The following is a 26,232-nucleotide window of genomic DNA, read 5'->3' as shown; positions in this document are numbered from 1 at the left end:
CAGCTACAATTGCTCAAGCAAAAATAAATTGATTTCATATCAATCTGACATTGACAAAGGCGAAAACTAAGGAAATTTTATCCATAATTTTTATACGCTTTAGTTAGTTTTGTAAGCTCACAATACAGTTTGTTAGATATCATTTTTTGTTTTAATTATAGTTTTTATTTCAGTTAACGAAAATGTTTTTTCAGTTCTAGTTTTCATCATTTTGTTAGTTTTCATTAACAATAATAACCTTGAGTCACAGTTCCTTATGTTGCTCATTTTGCTGCTTCCAACACATCAGCTTTGATGATTAAATGTTCACTTGTTGCCTAACATATGCAACCCAGTGAAAGCTACCACTGCAATGAAATAATCAGTGGTCAGAGCTGATTGGTGTTTACTGTCCAATGCAGGAGCAAATTACTTGCACAATGAAAAAAAGACTCTTCACATGTAAAAATGGTCATATTTTATTGACAAAAATAAATGAATGGACTGTGTTAATTGTGTTGAACATTCTAAACTGATTATTCACTCTGGTATTTGTCCAAGAGTTTGTTTAAATACCAAAAACTACTGAAACTACTCTTTGGATCATCATCATTTATTGTGTTTCAACCAAAACAAGGATCAGTAACATTTTTAACATTTACAGAGGTTGGATGGAACATACATTCATGTGACAATGTGAGTTATTATGTGTTTATGATCTGAATAAGTGTTTCTAGGTTGTATCTACAGTGTTTTTCTACTTCAGTCTTTGCTGGTCGGCCTCTGGTCGTCATGCCGACAGCAGCAGCTCCATCAGAGCTCCTACTGAGTGCATCCTGTAGAAAACACTGAGCGGCTGGCCCAGGTTGACCAGGACAAACCACACAGTGAAGCCAAAAAACTGTTTCCCCAGGCCGTTCTCGAACTGAGGGTGGACTCCAAACGCAGGGATGACCCACAGCTGGAAGAAAAGGACGGACAGTTAAGAAAGACAATGTTGACGAAAGGGTTATTGGATGCACTTAATGGTGGTCATGAGATATTCATGGGTTATAAAGTTGTCAAAATATCTTTACATTCCAGATCAGTTATTCTTTTAATCTCTGTATTTGTCTTGTAGAAGGAGAATCAGAAAATCTAGACAGAAAATACAATCATTCTTTCCTTTCCCTTTTCTCTAGTTTTGGTCCCCTCCAATTCCTGAGTAAAATATCAATAGCTGTAGCGTCTACATCTTCCACTTTGTTCAGCAGTGTGTTCAATAACTTATACATAGCATTGTAGCATGTTTTCTTCATAGAATTGTGGCCTTATTGTATAACTTCAATAGTTTTTGAAGATTTTTACATGAAATTTCCCTCCCAATACACCTCTTAAGTTATGTTTTTCATTAATAATATGAATTCTTCACATTTATGCCACAAAATTACACCTTTGCTATTATTATATTCAGAATTTGTGTTGAAATGTTTTTGTTATTGTTTTTTGGTGCACAGATTTTTCTTAAATAGCATTGATAACGTTATGAAGTATTCTCAAAATACTACTTTTTAACTTCAATATTTGAATGAAAAAGTCGTAATGCTATCTTTACCCAGTTTCTCAAACAGTTTTTTTTAGTGTAACAATGCCATTTCTTGCTCATATTATGACTTTTATTACATTTTTAATTTTTATTTTGACTTTACAACAACATATTAATCTAAATCTTCCAAACTTTCCTTTTTAAACAGGTAAAAACATGCAGATTGTATCAGAAATTCTTAATTTTCCTCAGCATGATACATTCATTGCCTGTTTTGTGTCAAATAGCCTACTTATATAATACTTTGTGCTTCATGAGAATATAATTAATCAAAGAATAATTTGTTAAAGTAAAATAAAACCATCAGTTGCATCTTAGTACTGTTTAAAGGGTGTCATAACTAGTGAAAGTCATCTAAAGATGAATAAATTACCATAATGTTTGAGAGGATGAGGAAAGCGCAGATTTCCTGTATCACTGTCTTGGTCCAAGACTTTTTCCCATCATGCTCTTGGGCAGGAGGAGGTGCTGTGTTTCCCTCCATCAGTGTGATATTTGCCTTCCTCTCCTCGTGTGATGCAGTGGAGGCCTTTTTCTTAAACTGTAAAGATGGAGTAGTTTATGACGGAGCCTCTTAAACCCAGTTGCACTAAGCAGATCAAACAGTGCAAGTATAAAAGTATAAAACTGAACTAGACAAAGAACAACAAAAATGAAGGTCACACTAGCACGTTCTGGATGTGGTAGTTTTTATGCTGTTGTGTATTCATGCATGCTGTACCGCATTTGTCCAGCAGTCACCGCCAAAGTGTTCTGGCCATAACAATGTGATTGTAAGGCTATTGTATTCCAAAATTACAAATATCTCTCAAAATACTGGTCCTATCAACTTGCCATTTTCACTAGTCCGTGACCAAAAATACAAATGAGTGCCAAACTGCAGCTGTCGGCTCTTTCCGGATTTTGTGTGAATCCCCAGACACACACACACACACAGAGGCCACTAGGCTTGTATGATATAGATTATGAAGAGATGATTATGAATGTTGTCTTATTTTTGCTGTGATCATAACTTGGTTTATATGACTGAAACTTCTGCTATCAGCTAATTCAATGTTTTGAGTTGCATTGAAATTATTGCCCCTGCAAACAAATGGTCCGGGGTTTAACAAGTTTAATCCATAAAGACCCAGTGCTACTTTTGTGGTTGTTCCCAAATGATTTTTTTCTCCATATTTAACATTTCTTAAGTGATAGGTCACAATTTATTATGAAATAATCTTCTGTATTTTGCATTTTTCCAGTGAAAATCAGCTATTTTCCAATATTTAATTCATTGGTCATGTAGATATTCGTAAAACTCAGATTAAATTTGAAGGTTATTATACCAAAACACAGAGAAACTGAAGAAAATTGACTTTTTCAGTAAAATATATCATTAACTGAACATAAAACAAGTGTAGACGACCATCGTTATTTATCAAACTCCACGGATTTTACTGGTGAATCAATGTTGTAGAAGATGACAGTGGCTCTGACCGTCCAAATGGGTCATATCTGATGACCATGAAAAGATGACAAACTGTATTATGCACCAATTATTTACACATATCGATAATATTCATGGATTAACAGGTATTAAAAATTTTAGATCAGTAGGTGGTTTTGTTCACTAGTGGATGTTTGGGTCTTTATGGGTTAAAGAAGATCTGACCTGAGTCCGGTGTATGAAACCTTCAGATCACATGAATGAGTTTTACCTTGAATATGCTGCTCCGCTGCTTCTCCTTCTTCTTGGCCAGTAGACTGGGGTGTCTGTGGAGGCCTTCGATGATGAAGATGTTCTGGAGGATGAGCTCTAGTAGACTGAGGAGGGAGTAGGACAGGTCCAGGTCTCCCAGAGTCCCCCTGGTCCCCACAGCCAGGGCCGCCACCAGAGAGAAGTATGACAGGGCCAGCTGACCCAGAGCTGCTGCCACCAGGAGGATCACATCCAGGCTCCGAGTGGGGTTGTGGTCCCCCTCGTGGGCCCTCCTCTCCAGTCTGTGGACCAGCAGACCAACCAGCGAGCACAGAGACATGACAGGCATGACGGCCAGGTGGTACCCGTAGAATAAAAGGAAGGCCATGAGGCGGAGCTGGGGTTGGCTCACCCACACCTGGTAGAGGATGAAGATGGTCACCCCGGCAACGAGGACCAGAACTCCAGACACAAGGCCGTAAATGATCCCACCTCGGTAGACGATACGGAGGGTGAGCTTCTGGTCTACGTGGTGGTGGTGATGACCTGGGCTCATCCTGCGGCCCACGTTCTTCCACATGACGTAGATCATGCAGCCGGCCATCAGGTAGTACTCGATGTTGAAGGGGTAAAGGATCTCATAGCCTTTCCTGAAGGTGAGACAGGCTGCACTGGCACTGCACTGACACAGCGTCAGGTTGGAAAGTCCTGGAAGCAGAAACAGAAGAATAAACAAGCTTTATCTCCTAGAAATGATAGTTACAGATGGTGGCAAAACAAAGTCACATCACATGAAATATGATTTACAGAGTAAGTCATATTTAACCTAACATTACCGCCTCACATCATTGGGTAGATGAAAAGTCCTAAAACAAGTAAAGAAGTTACACAGATGTTTAATTTAGTTACATTTACACATTATTATTCTTGCAAGCCTCAGAATATTTGCATCTTTACCAAAGTACAATTTAGTTGCATTTGCTTCATTAATTTTAATTTAAGAAAAAAATGAATAAATAAGAAAGCAACAAAATGAATAAAATAAACCACAAAAGAAACAAAAATCAACAAAATAAGCAACAACATTGATAAAAATAAATGAAATAAACCGAAACAATTAACACAAATTAATAAGATAAGCAACAAAATGACCAACAATATGAACAGAAAAGTGAAGCTAAAAAAGGTAGTCTAAACAGATGGTGAAATGTGCTCTTAAGTAATGTTACATTTAGTCAGATTAGAAATTAAACCAATACATTCTAACAATTTTAGCATTTTTTTTAATGTTTGTGTTGTGCAGTTTTATAGTGAAATAAAACAGTTTTATAGATATAAAAGTCAATTTTTGAACTCAAAAACACAAACAAATAAGATAAATCACAAAATGAAATCTTATTAAAAAATATCACATTTTCTGATTATTATATTTTAACTTCCCATAAAATGGATTGTTATAAATAAAATATAATAGATTATTTTCTTCATGGAATTTCATTGATTTTGATTTATTTGCATCAGTGAAACACTTTTAGAAGCAGGTCTGAAGCTGCTGATCATCTTCTAATTTTCTGAACATACATGTCTTTCTACATGTTTGTATTTCTACCTGCTGAGTCGAAGTCTTCTGTATTTTCAGTTGTGTTGGCGTTTCCGAAGCTGATGCGGTGATCCTCCTTCTCCAACTCGATCTCCTGGTGGATGGTGTCCTCCGTCACAGCATTCAACCACAGCAGCAGGTCAGCTGACAGCATCACCATCAACCCAGACCTGAAACCACAGGGAACACCCGCAGAAACAAAGTCAAACATCACTGAGGAAAACAAACCAATGCAAATCTGTTCCATTTACACAGAAATTAGAAATATGCAAAATGAAATATTTATATTAAAAAAGCATGTGAGGTTACCTGGTGAGTATTTTGTGTCTGTGAATGCAGTCTTTGGAGTGAGCCCATAGTAAATATGTCTACAATTTAAAAAAAAAAAAAAAAAAAAAAAAAAAAAAGAAAGAAAGAAAAATAATAAATAGAAGTTAATAAGACTAACATTGAAGTTGAGAATGTCCATATTTCAAGTTGCACAATAATCACAAGTTAATTATTTTTAAATATTTATAATCTGGACCTAAAAAGTCATTTTAGATAAATCATGAACATTTTTAGCTTTATCAAGACAATAACTTGTATTTTTAGGTAAAATTTCTAAACTTACATAAAAAAAGCATGGATGTTCTCAAACAACAAAGTGGAAGGGAAAAAATAAGGGTGGGGGGTGGGGGGCATTGTATTATTAAAGATTCGAAACCATAAAATTCATGAGCAAAACTAACAATGTGTGTAGAACAAAAACATGGATGTTCTCTGAGAATAAATCTGTAAATTTATGAGAAAAAACCTGAATGGTACAAAATATCATGGAAAACTTTTATGAAATTCTAAATTATAAAAAAAAAAAAATTGTAAGATTAAAAAAAATGGAAATTGTCTCAGATTATCGTTTTAAAACTAAAAATTCTTCTTAATCAGAATCCTGCATAAATCATACGTCACCATAAAATTTAAGATACAGAAACAATGAAATCCATGACAAAAATATCATATTATTAGTATTTTAGACACTGATTGTACTTTCAGGAGTTTGAGTCAACCTCCATCTGACTCTTCTGTCGTTCACATTTGCATTAAAGAAACCAGTAGTTTTGGTTTCTTCCATAAATGGTGTACGAATACTTTTACTGAACACTGAATCCACTGGTTTGCATTAAACCACCAACTTGATATTGAAAACATGCAGGTGTTCTTACCATTCAGTTCCCTGAATGAATCATAATAGTGACATTTGTTGGTTTGTCTCTTTATTTTTTTGTGTTTTATTTATTCAACCAAGGCTGAAAGCAGCAGGGGAATTGTAAATTATTCAACTCAGATGCAAATAAACTAAATAAAATTACACTAATTGACGCAAAATTAACAGAAACTATACAGACCCAAAAGATTTATCTGATTGTCCACTTTAATAGCAGTGAAATGAATTATAAAAACATTTATTTAGTTATGGATGAGGCAAGATATATCAATTAATTAACAGGCAGCTCATTTAGATTTTACCATTTCAATTTGATCTGATGTTCATGTTTGTAACACTTTTTGAGACAGTGCAGTTCTATTTTTTCCTAATATCAAAATAATTTTGCACAAAATTATATATTTTATACGATAAACAGTTTTGTAAATTATATTTCATAAAGTTTTTTATCTTACATATTTCACCTTCTGTAAATATAAGCTTTCCTCATAATAACTTAAAAACACTAAAACTTAATAAAAATGGACCAAAACTAGCTACTTCCTCAAAATAATAACCCATAAACTCTAAAAATAGACTGAGTCTTAAAAGTAAACAGAATTTTAAAACAAATCTCAAGTAGTGATCATTTAAAAATGTCAATAACTATGAGTTTTCCTTCAACATTCTACTATTTTAGTTTAGTTGTTTGTTTGTTTTTTTAACACTTTTAGGACTATTGTATTAAAAGTTGTGTGTTTGCTTGTAATTTCATATGAGATTGTAGTTTTAGTGTCAAAACTTATACTTTTCTATAAAAATAAGCACTTACAGAAAATGTGTGAACACAACAAGAAACAGTAAACGTCATATTGTTTTACATTAACAGATTGTTAAAGTTTCAGATTATTTTTTACGCAGGCAAGTGTCATCCAGCTGTTTCCAAATATTTATTGACCATAAGATTAAAATGTATAAAAACAGATATATATGTATAATATTATGTATATAATGCAAATGTCTCTGTTGTGGTACTAATAAAGAATTTTATCTTACTCTTTTAATAATACATTTATTTAATTTATATATCTAAAACGTTCTAATTTTATTCAGTTTTATCACTCTTCACATTACAAACCAACATTACATTTACAGATAAAGTGTGTGTTGCAAAAAAGTAGATTGAAAACAAATTGCAAATGTTTGATCAGCTGTTAGCTTTCAACAGTTTTCTCCATTACAAATTGAATATATCTTGTTTGTTCCATTGATTATGTGTCTTTTCAGATGAATAATCCTCCCCATGTGATGAATAATGAAGGAACTGATGACTTTTTTCTCATTATTTGTACATTTCAGGGCGGAAATGAGCCAATAAACGCTGTTCACCTGTATGGCCAGAAACGGAGCTTCGATAAAAGGTGAAAGCACTTGAGCAGCAGGTTTACACTCCTTCATACTGAGTAAATATCCGATCCTGCAGATGAACACCAGCAGACTGAACACGGCGAAGAGCATCAGCACCACTGGCATGCAAAACACACAAATAGAATGTATGATTAGTGTAATACAAGTCTGGTTTTATTATACAGAACTCTACTGTTAAAAATTACCAACATCTGTCACTTTGAGGTCATATCAAGTCTGTCTGTTTATTTATTTCCATATGATGATCATGATGATTTTTTTTTTTTTATGTCAAATTAATAAATACTGACAAAAACAAGTGATTTCACCATTAACCCATAGAGACCCACTAATCCTATCAATACATGTAAATAATTGGTGTAAAATGCAGTTTATCATCTTTTCATGGTCATCAGATATGACCCATTTGGACGTTCAGAGGCTCCATAGTTACCATGGAAACACCCTCATCTTCTACAACATTGATTCACCAGTAAAACCCATGGAGTTGGATCGATGAAAGTGGATGGACACACTTGTTTTTACATTTAGTTAGCAGTGTCTTTGCAGAAAAAGTAACTTTTTCTTCATTTTTCTCTGTTTTGATATAATTAACTTTGAATTTATTTGAGTTTTCATGAGCATCTACATGATCAAGTGAATTAAATGAAGGAAAATACATGATTTACAACAAAAAATGCAAAATACAGAGGATAATATTTTTTTTTTTTAAATTGTTGATAAATCAGTTAAGAAAGGTAGAAATAGAAAAAAAATCATTTGGGAGCTGACACTGAAGTAGCACTGGGTCTTTATGGGTTAAAAACACCAACATAGATGATTGTAGTTACAACTACAACAATACAGTACATTTTTGACAATTTCGAGCTAAAATTGTTTGTCATTGCATTTAATTTTTTGCATTTAATATAGTTTTATTGTCAGTGAGTACATATTGATTTGTCTTTAACAAAGTGTCTGAACACTAATATAGAACTATAATTATATAAAGGTAATTTATGGTCATATCACATAAATGTTATGTGTTTTCATGCTACTTTACACATTATTTTATATTTTTACATGTTATGATTTGAAATCTACAGAACAAACAGAAAAAAAAAAATCTTTAAACGTGCAGATTTTTTACAAAGAAGACACCAACACCCGAACAGACACAGAGGTTGTTTAAAATAGGAAGACATTTTCCTGTTTATTTTCCTGTTCATTTAATCTATCTATTTATTCCTATTGTACCACACAAATTGTAATAATTAGTCACTAAGATCACATCATTTTGCTTTCAGTTCTATGAAAACTAAGATCATATTAATCAAAATAATGAAAAACTCAAAATAATTTAACTTTCTTTAGATCCTGAGAAACTTTATCCAAATAAAGAGTAACTTCAAAGTAATAAGGCAGTATCACAACATTTTTTCTTAGTATCTAAAAATGATGACATCATGGTTTTATTTACTGAACGTAAAAATCATATGAGACTGGTAGAAAGAGGGATTTTTGTAATAAAGTGCTTTTATACTGAAATGTTTACATTTTATGGTAGTTTATACTGTATTTTTAAATCCAGGTCATGGTAAGATCCCCTATTCTACTATATCTTGTACTTTTTGTCAGAAAATCTTGAATAAATGTCTTAAATGTTTTGCATAAATTCTAAAATATGCTTCATCATAATGGTATAAAACCAGGTCTTACAGATGATGGTGACTCCCCCGGCATGGTGGTCTTTATGTGGATTGACCCCCGGCTGCTTCCTGGCCCACAGCAGGTACCAGAGCATCCAGACCAGACTGAAGCCCATCAGAACCAGCAGGAACACCTGGGGCTCCTGGTGCTTCAGGCCATCCGGGTTGAACGCCTGCCCCGCTACCAGAGCCGACCCCAGCAGGACCACGTTGAGCCCTAGCAGCCCCGAGATCAGACGCCTCCCACTGGGGACCCAAGCCAGCACCGGGTCCAGGTCCAGATCCTGGATCTGCTGTTGCTGCTGCTGGTCTGAGCTGTTGGAGGGGTTTCTGTGATTATCTGGACCAGAATCTGGATCCATATTCAGCTTCAGTCCAGTTTCTTCTTCTTGATCCTGTTTCCAGTGAGTTTTCTGTCATGTGCTGCCACTTTCTCAGCGTGTGAAGGCATGTGTTGAAATGCTGATCCTCTTGATCCTGGTGCAGGTGTGGCCACGATTCAATTCATTACCCAGAACACACCTTTAACAGGGAAACAAGTGGACTCCTTTGTTTACCTTTCACATTCACCTCTTCCCAGTCATCTTTAACCTTCATGCCGCCTTTTGTTGTCGATCTGAACCATTTTCTGTCACTTTAAACCCGCTAAATAACTTCACATTTACAAAGCGGTTGGGTTTTGTTCCCTTATAATGCCTCTGAACCAACAGTCTGCACCAGGAACTGACTGATAAAGCTATAACCTCACTCTTATCATTGCATTGCATGAGCTGATAATACAGTTGCTGCTACTGATAATATAGTTTCAGTCTCAAATTTAAAGGACAGAGAGATATTTGACATTGATTTAAACCTTCCGGATGCAGCTCACAGTTATCAGGAAATGATTTTTGGAGTTTTGTTGTTTGTTTGTTTGTTTTTTTACAGATGAATGTTCACTTTTTGCTATAATAAGTCTCCTTATTTTGTTGATACTCAAAATTAACAGCCAATGTTGTTTGCACATATAGTTAACACTAATCCTATTGATAACTGTAAACAATTGAGGTAAAATGCAGTTTCTCAGCTTTTCAGCAGCATTAGATATGACCCATTTCAATATTCAGAAGCTCCCTAATAAACATAGAAACACTGTCATCTTCTGCATTGATTCACCAATAAAACCTATGAGCTTGTTTTTATGATCAATTAATATCATATTTTGCTGAAAGAGCCATTTTTCCTTCATCTACCCTTACCCTATATTGTTAATTTGTGCAAATATCAAGCAAAAGTTCTGCATATGCATCTAATTTCATACAAAAATTGTTCTGATATTAAAAACTTCACCATTAACACAAAAATATTTGGCTTTTTTATGGTCACTGTATCCCAAATGTCCCTAAAGTTTGTATTGTACAGAATTCAAACAATAAAAATAAAGTAACAAAAAAAAGTAATTAAAATACGGCATTTAGAAAGTGTGCAAAAAACTACATATAAACATAACACTGCGACATTCACTTATTGTTATCTTCATGTGGTGAGTTGATGCTTTTCCACACAAAATATGTTGGGGGTTTTTTGTTCGTAAGCAAAATCTGCAAAATATAGCAGAAAAATCATTCACAGATATTTACAGATACTTGTACGGATATACAGATATTTGTTGCAGAAAGTGCAGCACTGTCATCAGTCTCTTCTACTTCTAAAAATCACACCTAATAACTCACATGTTGCATATAACTTAAGTTGCTCAGCTTTTTTTCAGCTTCATCTTTCTTTATATTTACAAAACAAATACTGTAGGTTTTGGCACTTTGCAAAATAAATGTATTAATAAAGTATCATGTATTATAACCAAAGTATAACCTCGTATTTTACTCCCATTTTATTATGATTAACTTCATTTATTTAGCATCATAAAGTAACACTTTCCTGTACCTTATTTTTAGTCAGTGAATTCCAGATCCTGGGTTCCTGTTGAATCAGTGCTGCATCTCCTGCCTGTTTAATTTAATATTGGGTTTATGTTGTTGACACAGAAATTTAAAGGTTCAGTATGATCATGAAACTGTTGCTAGGTGGCCAACAATAAAGCCGGCATCTTTAAAAACAGTTTGCAGCATCACCTTAGGAACAACAACAAAAAAAAGAGTAATGTATTTGAACACACACCATAAAATTCTTGTCATACACTTGGCAACACTTGAAAACATCATTACCAGCAGATGTCTGTGGCTGCTTATATTCCATTGACTTTAACCTTTTAAAGCTGTTAATAAGTGGAAACATATTCAGCGTACAGAGCTTTATCTGAAATAGTATGTGGAAATTCTCAAAAATTAGGAACCTGTTTCTCTGTTCTCAGAATTTTAAGGATGATTCACTTTTTGGCTGCAGAAAAATCAGTGGTGTCATGAATTTTTGATATAAAACACATGCTGTGACATACAATGATCAGCCAGAACATGATGACTACAGACAGGTGAAGTCATAATAATGTTGATTGTCTTAGTAGAACAGCCTCTTTCAGTGGGTGGGATATTTTTGGCACTGAGTCAACATGTAGTCATCAAAGCCGTAAAATTGATAGTGTAGGACTGAGTGACCAGTCTGGACCTTGACCTTCACATCCGTACATTTACTCACATTGCTGCTTCCAACGCTAAATTCTCACTAGTTGGGTTTGATATATTTTTTCCCCGGAAAGCTCAATGGCTGCATTAAAAACTATTTCTTGTCTTTTTTATCATTGGAAAAAACAAAACAAGCCACCACACATTCAAGTCTGTGCAAAAATATTAACCCATAAGTAGGGGTGCGTATCGGGAAGAATCTGGTAATACAATACAAATCACAATACTAGGATCACAGTATGATATATCACAGTATATCATGATAAAAAGGCTATTTTTTGGTTTGTTTCTTTTTTATCCTGGAAGAATTGAATTACACCAGAAATGTGCACAAATACTAAACACATTTTTATTTGATCACAACAGGATCTAATGCTGTCACAAAATGTCCCTGTGTTAAAACTTAAATTATGTTTTACTGACATTACTGATTAAGATCCTGCTCAAATGTTCATATTCTATTAGTTTATAACTAACATCATAACATTATTTTTGTGCAATCCCAACAAAGGAACAAACATCTGCCTCTCTCAGACAGTAAAAAGTGCTTTTAGGATGCTTCAAATAACCATTATTTAATAAAAGTGTTAAATAATGAGAAATAAAATATGAACAATAAAGAAAAACAAAAAACAAAAATGAACCTCTGCCATATCTGCATTTGAATAAATACCTAAAAATATCAATACAGTACATTTTATTATCAATGCAGTATTGTGAAATGAAATATCGCAATATATTGCGGAACCGATATTTTTTAACACCCATACCCATAAGGACCCTGTATAACTTTTGTGTCAGTTCCCACATGAATTTTTCTCTGTATTTAACCTTTCCTAGGTGATTTATCACCATTTATTATAATCTTATCTTCTAAATTTTGCATATTTACCAGTGAAAATCATCTATTTTCCTATGTTTATTTGACTGATCATGTAGATGTTCATGAAAGCTCAGAGTAAATTCAAAGGTTATTATATCAAAACAGAAAAAAATTGAGAAAAGGTGATTTTTTCAGCTAATCTTTCATTAACTGAACATAAACCCAGTGTCTCCATCCACTGTCATTGATCCAACTCCATGGGTTTTACTGGTGAATCAATGTTGTAGAAGATGATGGTGTTTCCACAGTAACTACGGAGCCTCTGAACGTCCAGATGGGTCATATCTGATGACCATGAAAAGATGACAAACTGTATTTTACACCAATTACTGACATGGATTGATAGGATTAGTGGATCAACAGTTTAGGTTAGTAGATGCCTCTGGTCAATGGTGGATGTTTGAGTCTTTATAGGTTAAAAGATTGCTGCACAATGTCCAACATGTCAACTGCAGGTTAAATCCCTCTTTTTTGGCTTCAGTTTTATTGTGAATTAACTCAAAGGCATCTCAGTGTATCACATCCCTGTGTTACTCCATGTTCATCAATTAATACATGCACTTAGGTAAGTGTGAACTCCCTGTTTATTAAAAGTGCTTCAAAAATCAGATTAGAACAGCAGAAATAGCTGCGTCATTTCTATACAAGTAACTGTTTGAGCCACATCAGTAGATAAATATCACAAAAACAAGCCTAAATCCTTCTACAGAGCTTTGCAAATAGATTATTCACCAAGATCCACATAATCTGTGAATCAATAAATTCCCACACTTCTGAAAATCAGCGAAGGCGTCATTAAATCTGTAAAAATCACCTCGTAAATAGTTGTAATGAATGAGGTAATGTCCACACAGCATGAAACTAAACAGGGAGAGAACATTATAGTAAAGAAATGCATAAAAACTGCTTTGTGGAAGATAAATATGACCCTATGATGAAAATTATGCTTTTTCAATCTGCAAAATACAGGCGTTAGTCCATTTCCTGTATTTACGCCTTTACACCACTAGAGAGAGCCCACTACAAAGTTTTTTTGTTTTTGTTTTTTTTCTAGATATTCTTTATCATTGATTAAGAAATTGTTATTTTGTTTTTATTTCAACTTTAAACTCAGAAACATTTTGCAAGGCGAACTATTTTGATTTAATATTTTGATGAAGTATAAAATAATAAAAAAGATGAAAGCACTCAGGCAAAATATGCACAACTGTACTTTAAGTTACATTTCACTTGTAGAAATGTCTTTTTTGGGCTATTTTTCTTAGTTTAATCTTAAAATTGATGCATTTTTGTTTTTTTCTAAACATTTATATAATTTAAGAAGCAATGACATTATAATTAACTCAACAAATAGATGAAAAAAAGAACAGGAAGTACTGTCAATAGAGAATGTAAGAGCAGAGCCAATGTAAATGTTACTGTCTGTAGACTTCTTCTTGGTCAGGTCGTTATTGGAAATGTGAATCAGTTCTCAACTAACTTACGTGGTTAAATAAAGGTTAAATAAATAAATGAATAAATAATTCAAAAGGCTGAGATTTTTCACCTGCACCATCTGAGAAAAAATGCATTGAAACCCCTCTATCACTCATTATATGTCACTGAACCACACACATCTGTTTACAAACCGAGGTCAGAGGTTTGTCAAAGTAGGCTCAAGGCAGCGTGGGCACATTTTTTCAATTCCTTTTTCCTCCTGTCCTCACACCCCGAAACAACAACAATACTGGTAGATTGAAAACCAACTGCCAAGCAAACCAGCTAAGGAATTCCCACAGAATCCCAAGAGGGGCTGAAGGCAGCGGCCCATTGCCTAAAAAGGAAGAGACCAAAATGAAAGAATCAAGGAAGTTACTCTGTTTGAACCTTCGTGTAAACGCTCAAGGGGCCGATACGCTTCCTTTTTGTATAAAAGGTTATTAAGACAAATTCTGAGGAGAGATAACTATGTTGAAGCACTAAAGATACCTTCAATGGACTTCATGTTTTAAATATGAGATACAGAATGCATTTTGTTTGTGTTTGCAATTCTTTATACATATACAATACATATGGAATGTTTCAGAGCCTTCTGGGGCAATTTTATCTTATCAACCTACATCAGAGCTCAGAGGTAGTGAAAGTCCACACATTGTTTTCTCAAGTAGATCTGCACATTATGTTAATATAATGTGGAGATTAACTTTCAGTCAAATTAAAAATATACCAAAAATTAATGACTTTGATTTAAATGAGCAAATCAGCTTTCAGTGGTTTCAGTGGTCTGTTTGGTCTTTTATGTCATTTTCATAGAGCTGTTACATACAGTCACAGAAAAAATTATTAGACCATCAAAAGTCATCAAAAACAATGGTTATGCAATCAAATACTAACTCCTGTGTGTATCATGTGACTAAAACAGACAGAAAAGAAAACATGGAATGACTAAAAGCACTGTTTTTGGCAGTACAATGCCATAGATATTGATGTAAGAACTGAAGTGATTTTGGTTATTATCAAGAAAAACATGGAAAATGGATAGATATTAGCTCTTGAATTAAACTCTTATGAGCTATTTTTGTTGTTATTATTATATTTCTCCAAACAAATATACCTTAAGTTGTACCAGGCATTAAAATGAACAAGAAATTGAAGAAAACAAGGGTGGTCTAATAAGTCTTTCTATGACTGTATTTTAGGTTGTTAGTTTGTTAAATTTTTAAGTCACTGAAATGTTATAGACTACTTTTGTGTGATATTTACCAATGGATGCACAAAGGAACATCCTTCCAATGTTTTCTTTTCCCATCTATTTCAGCTGAAGTCACTCAAAGACTATGCAAAGTTGCAAAATGAAAATGTTCTGCAATTTTCTTCAAATAAAATAACAAGGAATAAAAAGTTAATATGTTTGTGCTAAAATGCAGTGAGCAAAAATCCCCATAAAGGTACAATGTAAAGTAGTCATCGTCATTAGTGAATGCAGTCCAGTAGATGGTAGACAGTAATATCACACACACACACAAGTATAATCACACATACAGGTACATTCAGTAGTATTACAGATACACACAGATACAGTCTGTAGTACTACACATATACAGGTACAGTCTGTAGTGTTGCACATATACAGGTACAGTCTGTAGAAGTCTATAGTATTACACATACACAAGTACAGTCTGTAGTATTACACATACGCAGGTAAAGTCTGTAGCACTACACATTTACAGGTACAGTCTGTAGTAGTCTATAGTATTACACATATGCAGGTAAAGTCTGTAGTATTACACATATGCAGGTACAGTCTGTAGTATTACACATACGCAGGTACAGTGGGTATTACACATACGCAGGTACAGTCTGTAGTATTAAACATACACACAGTTACTGTTTAGTTGGAAACATAACAAAAAGGACCTCCACTGTCTCTGTGTTATAACTGGTTCAAATGTGAATCCAGGGGGAGAAGAGTTGAGTGTAGTTCACTCCAAAAGACAAATAAGAGGAGTGTCGAGGACAACACACAGAAGTCCTTCCTGAATATAGACATCAAAGATGGCCTGTAGCTTCCTCTGCTCTCGAGTTACTGACAGGACCGTCCCGTGTGTCCATGTAGGAATGTGAGCGGGGGTTCTCCAGATGGGTGGTCTGCACCTTCTCCTACTGTAGAACTGATAAAACGCCCTGACAGGTCCCTGCTGCTGCCGCCAGGACGGGGGAAAAGTCAGCCCTGTGAACTAATATTATCTTAACGCTATGCAAAAAATACATAGAGAGGAAATCTAGAACTAAAGAAACCTAGAAAGGTAGGACTAAATCGAGTTAATCATATTAAATTGTAGCTTATAGTTCTTTTTTCTGCCCTGTCAAACTACTGTGGTTTGGGTCTGTGCAATATCTGTGTAGATATTTGACTATTTCATAGTAAAATATTAATCTGAAGTTGTGGTCAGTCCCAAATGTTACAGACAGTCCACCAAGTCAAGCATGGATTATTCAGTATCATCCACCTGAGATAAAAAAAAGGACAAATAATCATAAACAATAGTGATTAGTATTATTAAGTACAAGATAATAAAGAATTCATGTGTTGAATGAATAAACAACTATCTGCTGTATTTATTCAGTTCTCAATTAGTAGCCGCATATAATTCATTTAATTTCTTTTAGCATCTTTTCAATATTGTTCTCCACTAAAATTTAATCAGCTTATTGTTGACTCCAACTTGTGTTAAATTTCCTAAAGGTTTTGCTATGGTCTCGTGTGCAATAGCACGGACAGTTGTGAGGTCACAGCAGCATTAACCTTTGACCTTTGCTCACCAAATCATTCAGTTCTTGAGACATCACCTCTTAAATGTAATAGATGCATCTAAAAAAAGTTGAAAATGTATAAAACATGATAAGACGAGATGTGTCACATGCACAGTTATATGTAGCACAGTGCACAGTGAAATGTATTTTTGTACCTGCAGGCAATAGTAACCAGGAAAAAAGACATACAGCACACAAAGATTATTCATTCATTCATTTTCTGAACCCGCTTTATCCTCACTAGGGTCACGGGGGTCGCTTGGAGCCTATCCCAGCTACATAGGGGCGAAGGCGGGGTACATCCTGAACATTTCACCAGTTCATCGCAGGGCTGACATATAGAGACAAACAATCACTCTCACATTCACACCTATGGGCAATTTAGATTAACCAATTAACTTATCAGTGCATGTCTCTGGATGGTGGGAGGAAGCCGAAGTACCCGGGGAGAACCCACGCAGACATGGGGAGAACATGCAAACTCCACACAGAAAGGTCCCACCCCCTGTCGACTGGTGTTGGAATCGAATCCAGGACCTTCTTGCTGTGAGGCACGAGTGCTATCCACTGCACCACCGTGTCACCACAAAGATTAAAAAAGTGTAAATAAATAAAAATACTTATATAAAAAAGTAACTTTTCTATGTACAAACAACTTCTAGTCCTGCAGATGTGGATCAGGTGAATATACAGTGTTTTTCCTTGTAGTCCTGCTAAAGCTCAGTGTTAAGCAGACAGCTTAGAAGGAAAACACTTTCTTCAGCCTCTCAGTTTTTGTTCTCACACAGCAGAAGCCTTGGCCTGATGACAGAGGGGAGAAGACAGAGGGTCCAGGATGGCTGGGCTGTTTCTTATCCTAATAATTTTTTTTTATATAATAATAATATGAATGGCTGAAGTTGCTTCAAAGATGCTGAGATCACTTGTAATAAATATAGTGGAGAAGAAAGGGGGGTGGAATGTTTTTACACTGTATTATTTGAGTACTTAATCTACCGTTGTAGTTCACTGTCTTCTTTTATAGTTAATTAATCAGTTTCTTGGGAATGTCTTGCTCTTTTCTCTTGTTTGTTTTATATAGAGATCCACTATCTAATCTGTTAGTCACAGTTTAAATTTCTACCAAAACAGATCATGTCTGACCAGTTTCTCTCCAGCTGCTGGAATCTACTCCTCACTACAGTAGACACATATTTCCCTTTTTAGGGCATGAGGATCTATTACGTAATTTGGGGAGCACTTGGATCTCTAGCAAACTCGCTTGTGTGGAAGCGGGAGGTGCGGAAAGGGAGCGGCAGCGGAATAAACCAATTAGATGCGAGGGAACGCGCGTTGCCGGCCGCTGATTGGTCGGAGGGCGGGGAGTTGAGGCTGGGAGTTTTTCACGTTGATGTTAGTAGTTGTAGTCGTCTCACCGGAGGGGAAACTGTCCCGGGAGGAAGCACACAACCAGCGGGACTCTGACGCGTTTGTAGCGGGGCTTTTTGGACAACACTGACTTAGGTGGAAGAAGATTCCCTTGTTTTTCTCTTGGACAGCGGTCTGAAGTTGTCACCATGCCGGTTTTTCACACGAAGACGATAGAAAGTATCCTGGAGCCGGTGGCTCAGCAGATATCCCATCTGGTGATAATGCACGAAGAAGGTGAAGTTGACGGAAAAGCTATCCCGGATCTGTCGGCGCCGGTGGCTGCGGTACAGGCGGCTGTTAGCAACCTTGTCCGGGTAAGTCACTTTCTTCCTTCTTAAAATATGTATGTACCAAAGTCCGGGGTGTTTTACCTGTCGCTCCGTGTCCCTCCCTCACCGCCCGCTTTCTCAGTCAGACAATAAAACCCTAAACTAACCGCCGTTTCCTCCATAGTTAGCGCTAGCATCGGTAGTAGCCTGGATTTAAAGTTTTAGAAGAAGTTTGTTTCGGGGCAAAGGGCAGCAGCGACGCCCTTTTCCCCTTGAACACATGCCCTGCCTCCTCTGTAGCTGACTGCCATGTCCTGACGTAGGCACTGTTGCCGGGTACGACCCAGGTACCCCCCCCCCCCCCGGAGCCCGAAACTCTCGACTTCTATCACATTATACTTACTATAACAGCTGCAGGTGTCACTGGTGGTGAGAATGAGAGAAATCAGGCTCTTTTAGTGCAGATTTTCAGGAAGCTTAACCCTTTCATGCATGAATTATGACAACCTTAGTCAAGATTTTTTTCCTGAGTGTTTTCAATCCTCTTTAGGCATGAAAAAAAACAATGACATTGATTATTATTATTATTATTATTATTATTATTATTATTATTATTATTATTATTATTTAATTAACCTATTTTTCCGTGGACTTACAAAAATGTTCACTCATTTGGACACCATGTGCTTAATTTTTGAAGAAAAAGAAACATTTAAAACGCAATATCAGAAAGTGATATACTGTGTGAAAACTATGAAACAAAAGCCTTTTTAATGCAGCTAATCTGATGTTTTCTCCCATTTTAATATATGCTATTATTAGTTATTACTTACTTCATGGAGATAATATGAAAAAAACAACAACTTTTTATTAAAGAAAACTGATAATTACAGTCTAATAGCAATTAGCAATAGATTTACACTCAAACATGTTACTGCAGATCAGGTTTATCAAGAACATAAAGTTGCACTAATGGTATGAATGTCAGTGTATGGGATGGTGCATAAGTGTCCACTGTGTTGGCTGATATGGAACTAAAACAACAAAACGCATGAATATACAAGAGAACAGCTGTAGAATAACTGTCCACTGGAGTGACCACTATGCATGAAAGGGTTAAGCTGATAAACTTTGCATTGGTGGGACAGTTCATTGCAGATTTTAGTTCACATACAGCCCAGTTTGAGCTCAAACGGGCCTGACCTGTGACATTATAACCTCTAACTAATGTCAGCTCCAAACTTTTCTCTGTTTTAGAGTAAAAAAATTAAATTACATGGTAAAAATGTTTACATCTGCAAACTAGCCTTTAAAAAAATGTGAATAACACGAACAAACTGAAATTACTTAAAAGTAAATGCAATTTGAACAAAATACAAATACACTGATGTGTATAAGCAGCTCACCCCTCCCTCCATGACAGTAGCTGCTTCTCCTTGATCATCCATTTTGCAATTATCTATGATGTCATTCTTACAAATCTGTTTAAATTTACTATTTGTTGCACATATTTGCAGATTCTCACTGCAGCAGCAACTGGTGTCCTGCCAATTCACTCCTGTAATTGACATCACTGATGATTTACATGAAAAGAGATCTGTCCTTCCAAATCTGTTTTCTTGCAACTTTTGGATACACCAATGTAATAGTAAACTCTACCACATCTTTATGGTTTGCAGCTTGTTGTAAGTAGTTTTGTGCACATAGCTATCATTTGCACTGTGATGGAGGCACTGCTAGACCACTGTAGCCACTTAAGTTTATTTTTTATTTCGTTTTTCATAGGATACTCTCCCTGATTGTTGTCAAGTGGAGGAAATATGAACTTTTAATGCAAATAATATATCCCCAGAAAGCTTCAGCTCATAAAACCTTACATAGGTGGGACAGTTCATAGCACAAAACCATAAACTTAACATGCTTATGATGCAGTTACATATCCACAGTCATGATAAGTATTTGTTTGACAGGGAAAATGTCATGAATATAAGAAGTTAAGCACATTTCAAGTGCAATGGTATGGATAAGTAGAGTCAATAAGGCTATTTATGGTAATTTTACCATGTCTTTGGCCCAGAAACTGCAGCTGATAAGGTTCAACCACAGCTACACAGCCTACTCTGTGTGGAATATAAAAAAAAAAAAGTTGCATCTGGAGCTATTCTTTGGTCTGATAAGGAGTGTCAGTAGTTGTTTGCAATAGTGTTACACCCCAGGGATAGGGTGTCCTCTAGAAAATTAGTCTGAAAGGAAACATTTCATGGATGGAATAACTAGCGAAGTGTCTGTGTGAATTAAATACATGACAAATGGAGTATATTCCTCATGCTGATGTAATGATTCTGTGTCAGTATTCAGTAGTTATTGACATCTGGGTTGTTGCTTGTAAACTAACCCAGAATTCAGAACTTTTTTAACCCCTTACTATAACAAATAATCCTTCTGAGAAATAGGCTATAGAGTCAAAATACCATTGGTTTTTGAAGCTATGTCTTTCCAATGTGTTGTGGTGTCACAAAATCTGGTGAATCATTTTGGTTAAACCCCCAGATCACCACTGAAATGCCAAATATGTAAATTAACTGAGTGTAGCAGTTAATGAGAAAATAGTGCAAATGCTCTGAAGTTTGTGTTTAGAGCACATAGTAAATGTCAAATAAACTGGGCCAAAAATAAAATCACCAATGCTAATGATACTTTAGGCTCCATCAGACTACAGTTAAGTATACTGATGCATTCTCATACCTGTTTAGTGGGAAGTTTTGGCTTGTTTTCCAATGTGTATTTTTAACAGTAAATTACATGCACCCCCTTGAACCACATACAGCTGTGGCTTCCAGTGTGCGTATATATAGAATCAGAACCATCCTGACCACAGTGTTGTTCCTCAAAGCTGCATCATAAATATCATGGTAGCAAGTTAGCTGGAAATACAAATCAATGCTTATGAAGGAAACAAGAGGAGATGTGAGTAGCTGGTTGGATTTTTTTGTAAAGGAAAAGATAGAAAGTCCTTGTATTCAGGGCATTCAATATGTGTGGTGTTCTCTGTGTTGGCCTGGTAAAGCTCACAAGCCCTGGCAGTTGTTGGGCGATAAATTTGGACAATTGCTTGGCGTCTCCTGTCAGCAGAGGAATGCCTCATTTAGAGGGATTGCTTAACATTAGCCTCTGTTTATTTATTTAGTCATATTTATAGTCTGAGCGCGGTTAAGGCTCTGCTTCATTCTATACAAAATGTATACGTCTACACCAGCCAGACTTCCTTCCTCTGAAGGGCATTACTCTGAGGAATTTTGAAAGTTTTTCTCCATAAGATGACTAAATACTCTGCAGTGATGTCAGTGTCTGTTTTTTCAAGTCAGAGAGTGAAGAAATTCCTTTTGTGATTTTCTCATACTGTCATAGGGCTATGCGTATGAGCAAAACGTTAACAGACCATTCAGGACAGTGTAAGCATATTTTTCTCCCCTAATGATCTCAAAACAAAGAATTTTTGTCAAATTTTCTGTCATTACTAAAGCAGTGTATGACGTTTGTCACCAATTTTTCATCAAATCTGTGAAACCCGAGTGATAGCCTATGTATCATGAATCTGTTAGTCTTTCTGTGATTATGCACCTGAATCACTTTCCTCACGGTGAACCACTTCGAAGTTGGCTCCATCACAAGCAGTCCGTTTGTCTACATACCAAACTGAAACCAAACCGTCACTGGCCTTTTCAGAATTACACGCAGCAGCAGCAAGAAGCAATGAAGTAGTTCCCCTATTCGTTGCTGCTGCTGCCATACTGCAGTTGCATGGAATTCCGAAAAGGCCAGACAGACAGTTTAGTTTTTTTGCTTTAATAACAAAAAGCACTGATTCAGGCATTCATATAAACATCTGCTAGTATCAACTTCTCAAATGTGAATTGTCCTTTTTATCTGTAAATAAGGAAAGAGATTTTGGATCATTTGGCTGCTTACTTCTGAAATCGAAGACACTTTTTTGGAACTGTTGTTTAGTCTAGACCAAAGCCAAGAGATCTGGTCTTAAGATCAGATGAGAATATTTAGAGAAAGAATCACAATTGATTATCTGTATCACAGTTTTCCTCACTAAAGAATCTCTATAAATATTCCCAAATAAACTCACTGGCCTAGCAACATTGATGCTATGAACCAGTAATGCAAAGCTGTAGCTTATAAACTCTGGTGTCATAAAATAATGACAACTATAAATTAGCCTTTTGCAAACGCCAACACCTCAATTTCAAATGTCTTGTTTGTTCCACATCCTAAAGATACTCAATTGAATTCCATTGTAGATCAAAAAAACCTCTGAATGTTAATCTTTTAACAGTGAAAATACATTTAAGAAGCTGGAAATTTATATATTTTTTATTTCTTTTGTTTTAAAACATTAGCCTACTTATTAATTGTAGTTAGTTTCAGATTAATGTAGCAGATGACAACTAATCGAATAAGTGCAGCTCTATGCAAGAAATAAATCATGAAAGTAATTATTCTGTAATGAGATGGTCTTTGTAGCAGCTCAGTACTGGACAGAAACATGAGATCAAATGAATATTGTCATGTGTAAAGAAGCAACAGTTTACCTTAGCAACTCATAACAACTTTATAAGGTGACAATATATCAGGGCTGTTTGTCTGTCAGCTTGTTTTGGATTTCTTTTGCCCCCAGGTGGCCAAATTGTCATTTAATACAGCTCTCTCTCTCTCTCTCTCTCTCTCTCTCTCTCTCTCTCTCTCTCTCTCTCTCTATATATATATATATATCTATATATATCTATATATATATATCTATATATATATATATATATATATATATATATATATATATATATATGTATGTATGTGTGTGTATATATATATATATATATGTATGTATGTATGTATGTGTATATATATATATATATATATATATATATATATATATATATATATATATATATATTTATATGTATATACCTATTTATATGTGTGTGTGTGTATATATTTATATATATATATATATATATATATATATATATATATATATATATATATATATATATATAAACATTGGTACTGTTGAGTTGAACACAGATCCCATCAGCCCCGTGTCCTGTGGGCTGTCAGCTCAGATGAAATGATTCAGGCTCTCTGAACAATCTGAATTGTGATCAGATGTTTCCAACAGTGGCATGAATGGAGGCATCTGTCTGTAATTATTTCCAGTTGCTGTAGCAACAATACAACATGGACAGTGTTATGATTTCTCTGAGGTAAGGATCAGATAATTGCTTTTTGTTTTAGCCCTGCCGGCCCCCCTGAAGCACAGATTGCAAAGTTCAAAAGGGAAAAAGGCTGTGGCCTTCAGCTTCTTCTGCTGTTTTTGGCCAATTCACTCACAGTTAACTGAATTAACAACTGTGACCAAGTGATTTCGTATTGGTGAAGTGCAGCTTGTTAACAAAGAGAGCGGTTCATGTTGCGTTCAAGGTTGGTGGGCTCTCCTGCTCTCACAAAATCCAGATCTGGACTTGAACAATTGTAGGTGACAGCCTGTCTTTGTATCAAACATATTTGTGATTGGCTTAGCCACATCGACGCAGAGTGAAATAAGGTATGATTGGGAGCAGTATCAGAATAATGCTTCTGGTTCAGTCCTGGAGACTTTGGTTATGTAGGTGTTAGAGTCACATGGGAAGGCAGGAAAAGCCAAAAAATCATGTGCCATCACTCAGTATTGTTCTGTATTCATATCAACATAGCTCGCTCCAAGGCAACAAGGTAGAATCACTTTATGCATGAAAAAAAGCTTTTATGTTCTATTGGGCATGACATTTCTCATCTTGGAATCTGTAATCAGAATAGTTTCAATTTGACTGAAGAACTAGTGTTTGAACAGCTGCAGGTGTAAATGAGTCTGAACAGTGGACATCTGACCAGGGAATAAATGACTGGAGGATCATCCTGGGAGTGCAAAGAGATGAGGCTGTTTAAAGCATTTTTCCAGACATTCAAAGGGTGGAACGGTGTTAAAGAAAGCCATTTTCCTCACTGTCCTTTTTCTCCAGAAAAAACACATGTTGCACAGATTTTCTTCTGCTTCCATCTCAGTTGAATTCTCTTTAGCCAGCAGCTGAAATGGTAAATCATATTGGAATGTGGAAATATGACTTAAGTTGCTTTACAAATGATAGCCAGTGACATAACATTTTGTGATGGGGTCTGGTCACTTTCCATCAACAGAATATGCCAAAGAAATGAGGATTTTGGTTGCTTAGACCTGTCTCTGGAGATCTGGCTAAATGTTTCATCAGTGCACTTGATGCCATAAATTTGCAGACCTTTAAAATATTAATGAGGAAGGAGCCTAATCTTATTATTCCAGATGCATGGACATAAAAGCACAGGCTTTGTAAACTGCCCTACTATTTTATAAAACAAGCCTGTCCAGTGTGCAGAGCCTTCAGCAGCGCTCAGCATCTCTGGATTCAGGGTTTCTTGATTGAGACAATGAGCCAGACCTCAATTAAAGATGAATGTCAGGAATGTGAAGAATTCCCAGTAAAGCAGGAATGCATCCTGGCTCAGAGGGGGGGTGAGGTGATTGTGAATGAACAGCTTCACTTGCATATGAGATGAGATTGTTGTTATGTCAACACAGGCCTTATTAATCTGAAAACACATGGTGGAGCTTCAAATTTGCCTGTCATTCCAGAGGAACATAAATACCCTATCATTTCCTACTTTCCCAATATCTGACAGTCTTTGTACCTTTCCAAAAACAGTCAAATCACAAGACTTTACTGAGAAATTCATGCAGGTTTGGAACATCTTAAACATCTGTGCAACATCATGATTGACTTGGGGGTGACACTGGCTAAAAGCTTTTGCATATCACCTAGTTGGTTTCAGGTCAGTTGTTGGGCTTGAACTGCTGAAACGTAAATAAAACTAAAAAAAAAAAAAAAAGCTGGAGGTGTTCTATGACTGTGTAGCGTTCCACCAACTGATTCACCTCCCACTTTGTGTATTTCTTACTCAAACTGAACTTCTTTGGTATGTTTTTTATTGCTTCACTGGTACCTGAGGAAGTAGCTCCCACTAAGGCAGCCGCTCATGCTGAGTGATTGCCCTGCAGCTGTACTCGTTGAACTTGTGGCTGCATAGTGGTTTGGGACTGTGTCGGGCATAGTGAGTTTGAAGTTTTCCCATAACGTATGTGTAAGAATATCTTGTGCAACCAGCATGGCCTTGCTTATTGCACACACAACTTGTGCAATAAATGTTGAAATTGTAAAACTGATGGTAATAATGACTTGATAAAATAACCAAAATCACGAGTAGGTTTTTGCGTTCAGGGATTATTTGAGTTTATTGTCATGCCTCTTGAGGTATGGCGCTACTAAAAGCCTTACTTGTAAAACATTTAGATGGCAGTAATCTTTAATTTATTTGCTGTCATTGCACAGTAGACAAGGATGAGACTAAGGAGTGGCTCTATGTGTTAGATATGTTATTCTGCATTAGGTTTTTAGAGTAAATACATTTCTATAAGCAAATTTAAGAACAACACGTCTGTGTCAGTAGTCATTTTTTTTATTAGACTAAACAGGCG

General features: G+C 35.7%; 2 protein-coding genes across 2 annotated transcripts in view; one reads left to right on the top strand and one right to left on the bottom strand.

Moving 5' to 3' along the window:
* Positions 1–440: 440 nt before the first annotated feature.
* LOC115410611 (proton channel OTOP3-like) lies at positions 441–9,737 on the bottom strand. Its single transcript, XM_030122334.1, has 7 exons — positions 9,158–9,737; positions 7,421–7,557; positions 5,155–5,213; positions 4,855–5,015; positions 3,265–3,953; positions 1,938–2,105; positions 441–940 (listed from the first exon to the last, which is right to left on the bottom strand). Exons 1-7 carry the CDS (start codon positions 9,507–9,509, stop codon positions 770–772), a joined length of 1,737 nt encoding a protein of 578 aa, XP_029978194.1. The 5' UTR covers positions 9,510–9,737; the 3' UTR covers positions 441–769.
* An 8,760-nt stretch (positions 9,738–18,497) lies between these two features.
* The window catches only part of LOC115410096 (vinculin), a 49,993-nt gene continuing 42,258 nt past the window's right edge, over positions 18,498–26,232 (top strand). The window contains exon 1 of the mRNA XM_030121541.1: positions 18,498–18,665. Within this exon, the coding sequence (XP_029977401.1) occupies positions 18,498–18,665 (168 nt within the window). The remainder of the gene's footprint in view (positions 18,666–26,232) is intronic.

The sequence above is a fragment of the Sphaeramia orbicularis genome, chromosome 19, assembly GCF_902148855.1.
Source record: "Sphaeramia orbicularis chromosome 19, fSphaOr1.1, whole genome shotgun sequence".
Taxonomy (NCBI): Eukaryota; Metazoa; Chordata; class Actinopteri; order Kurtiformes; family Apogonidae; genus Sphaeramia; species Sphaeramia orbicularis.
This window is presented reverse-complemented; position numbering and strand designations above follow the sequence as displayed.

Bases quoted from the DNA above. Each gene is read 5' to 3' on its own strand.
- LOC115410611 (XM_030122334.1), bottom strand. From the start codon at position 9,509: ATGGATCCAGATTCTGGTCCAGATAATCACAGAAACCCCTCCAACAGC. The intron at 7,558-9,157 runs GTAAGACCTGGT...TTTGCATGCCAG, and splicing joins CGGGGGAGTCACCATCATCT to TGGTGCTGATGCTCTTCGCC. The intron at 5,214-7,420 runs GTGAACAGCGTT...TTTAAATTGTAG, and splicing joins CTCCGTTTCTGGCCATACAG to ACATATTTACTATGGGCTCA.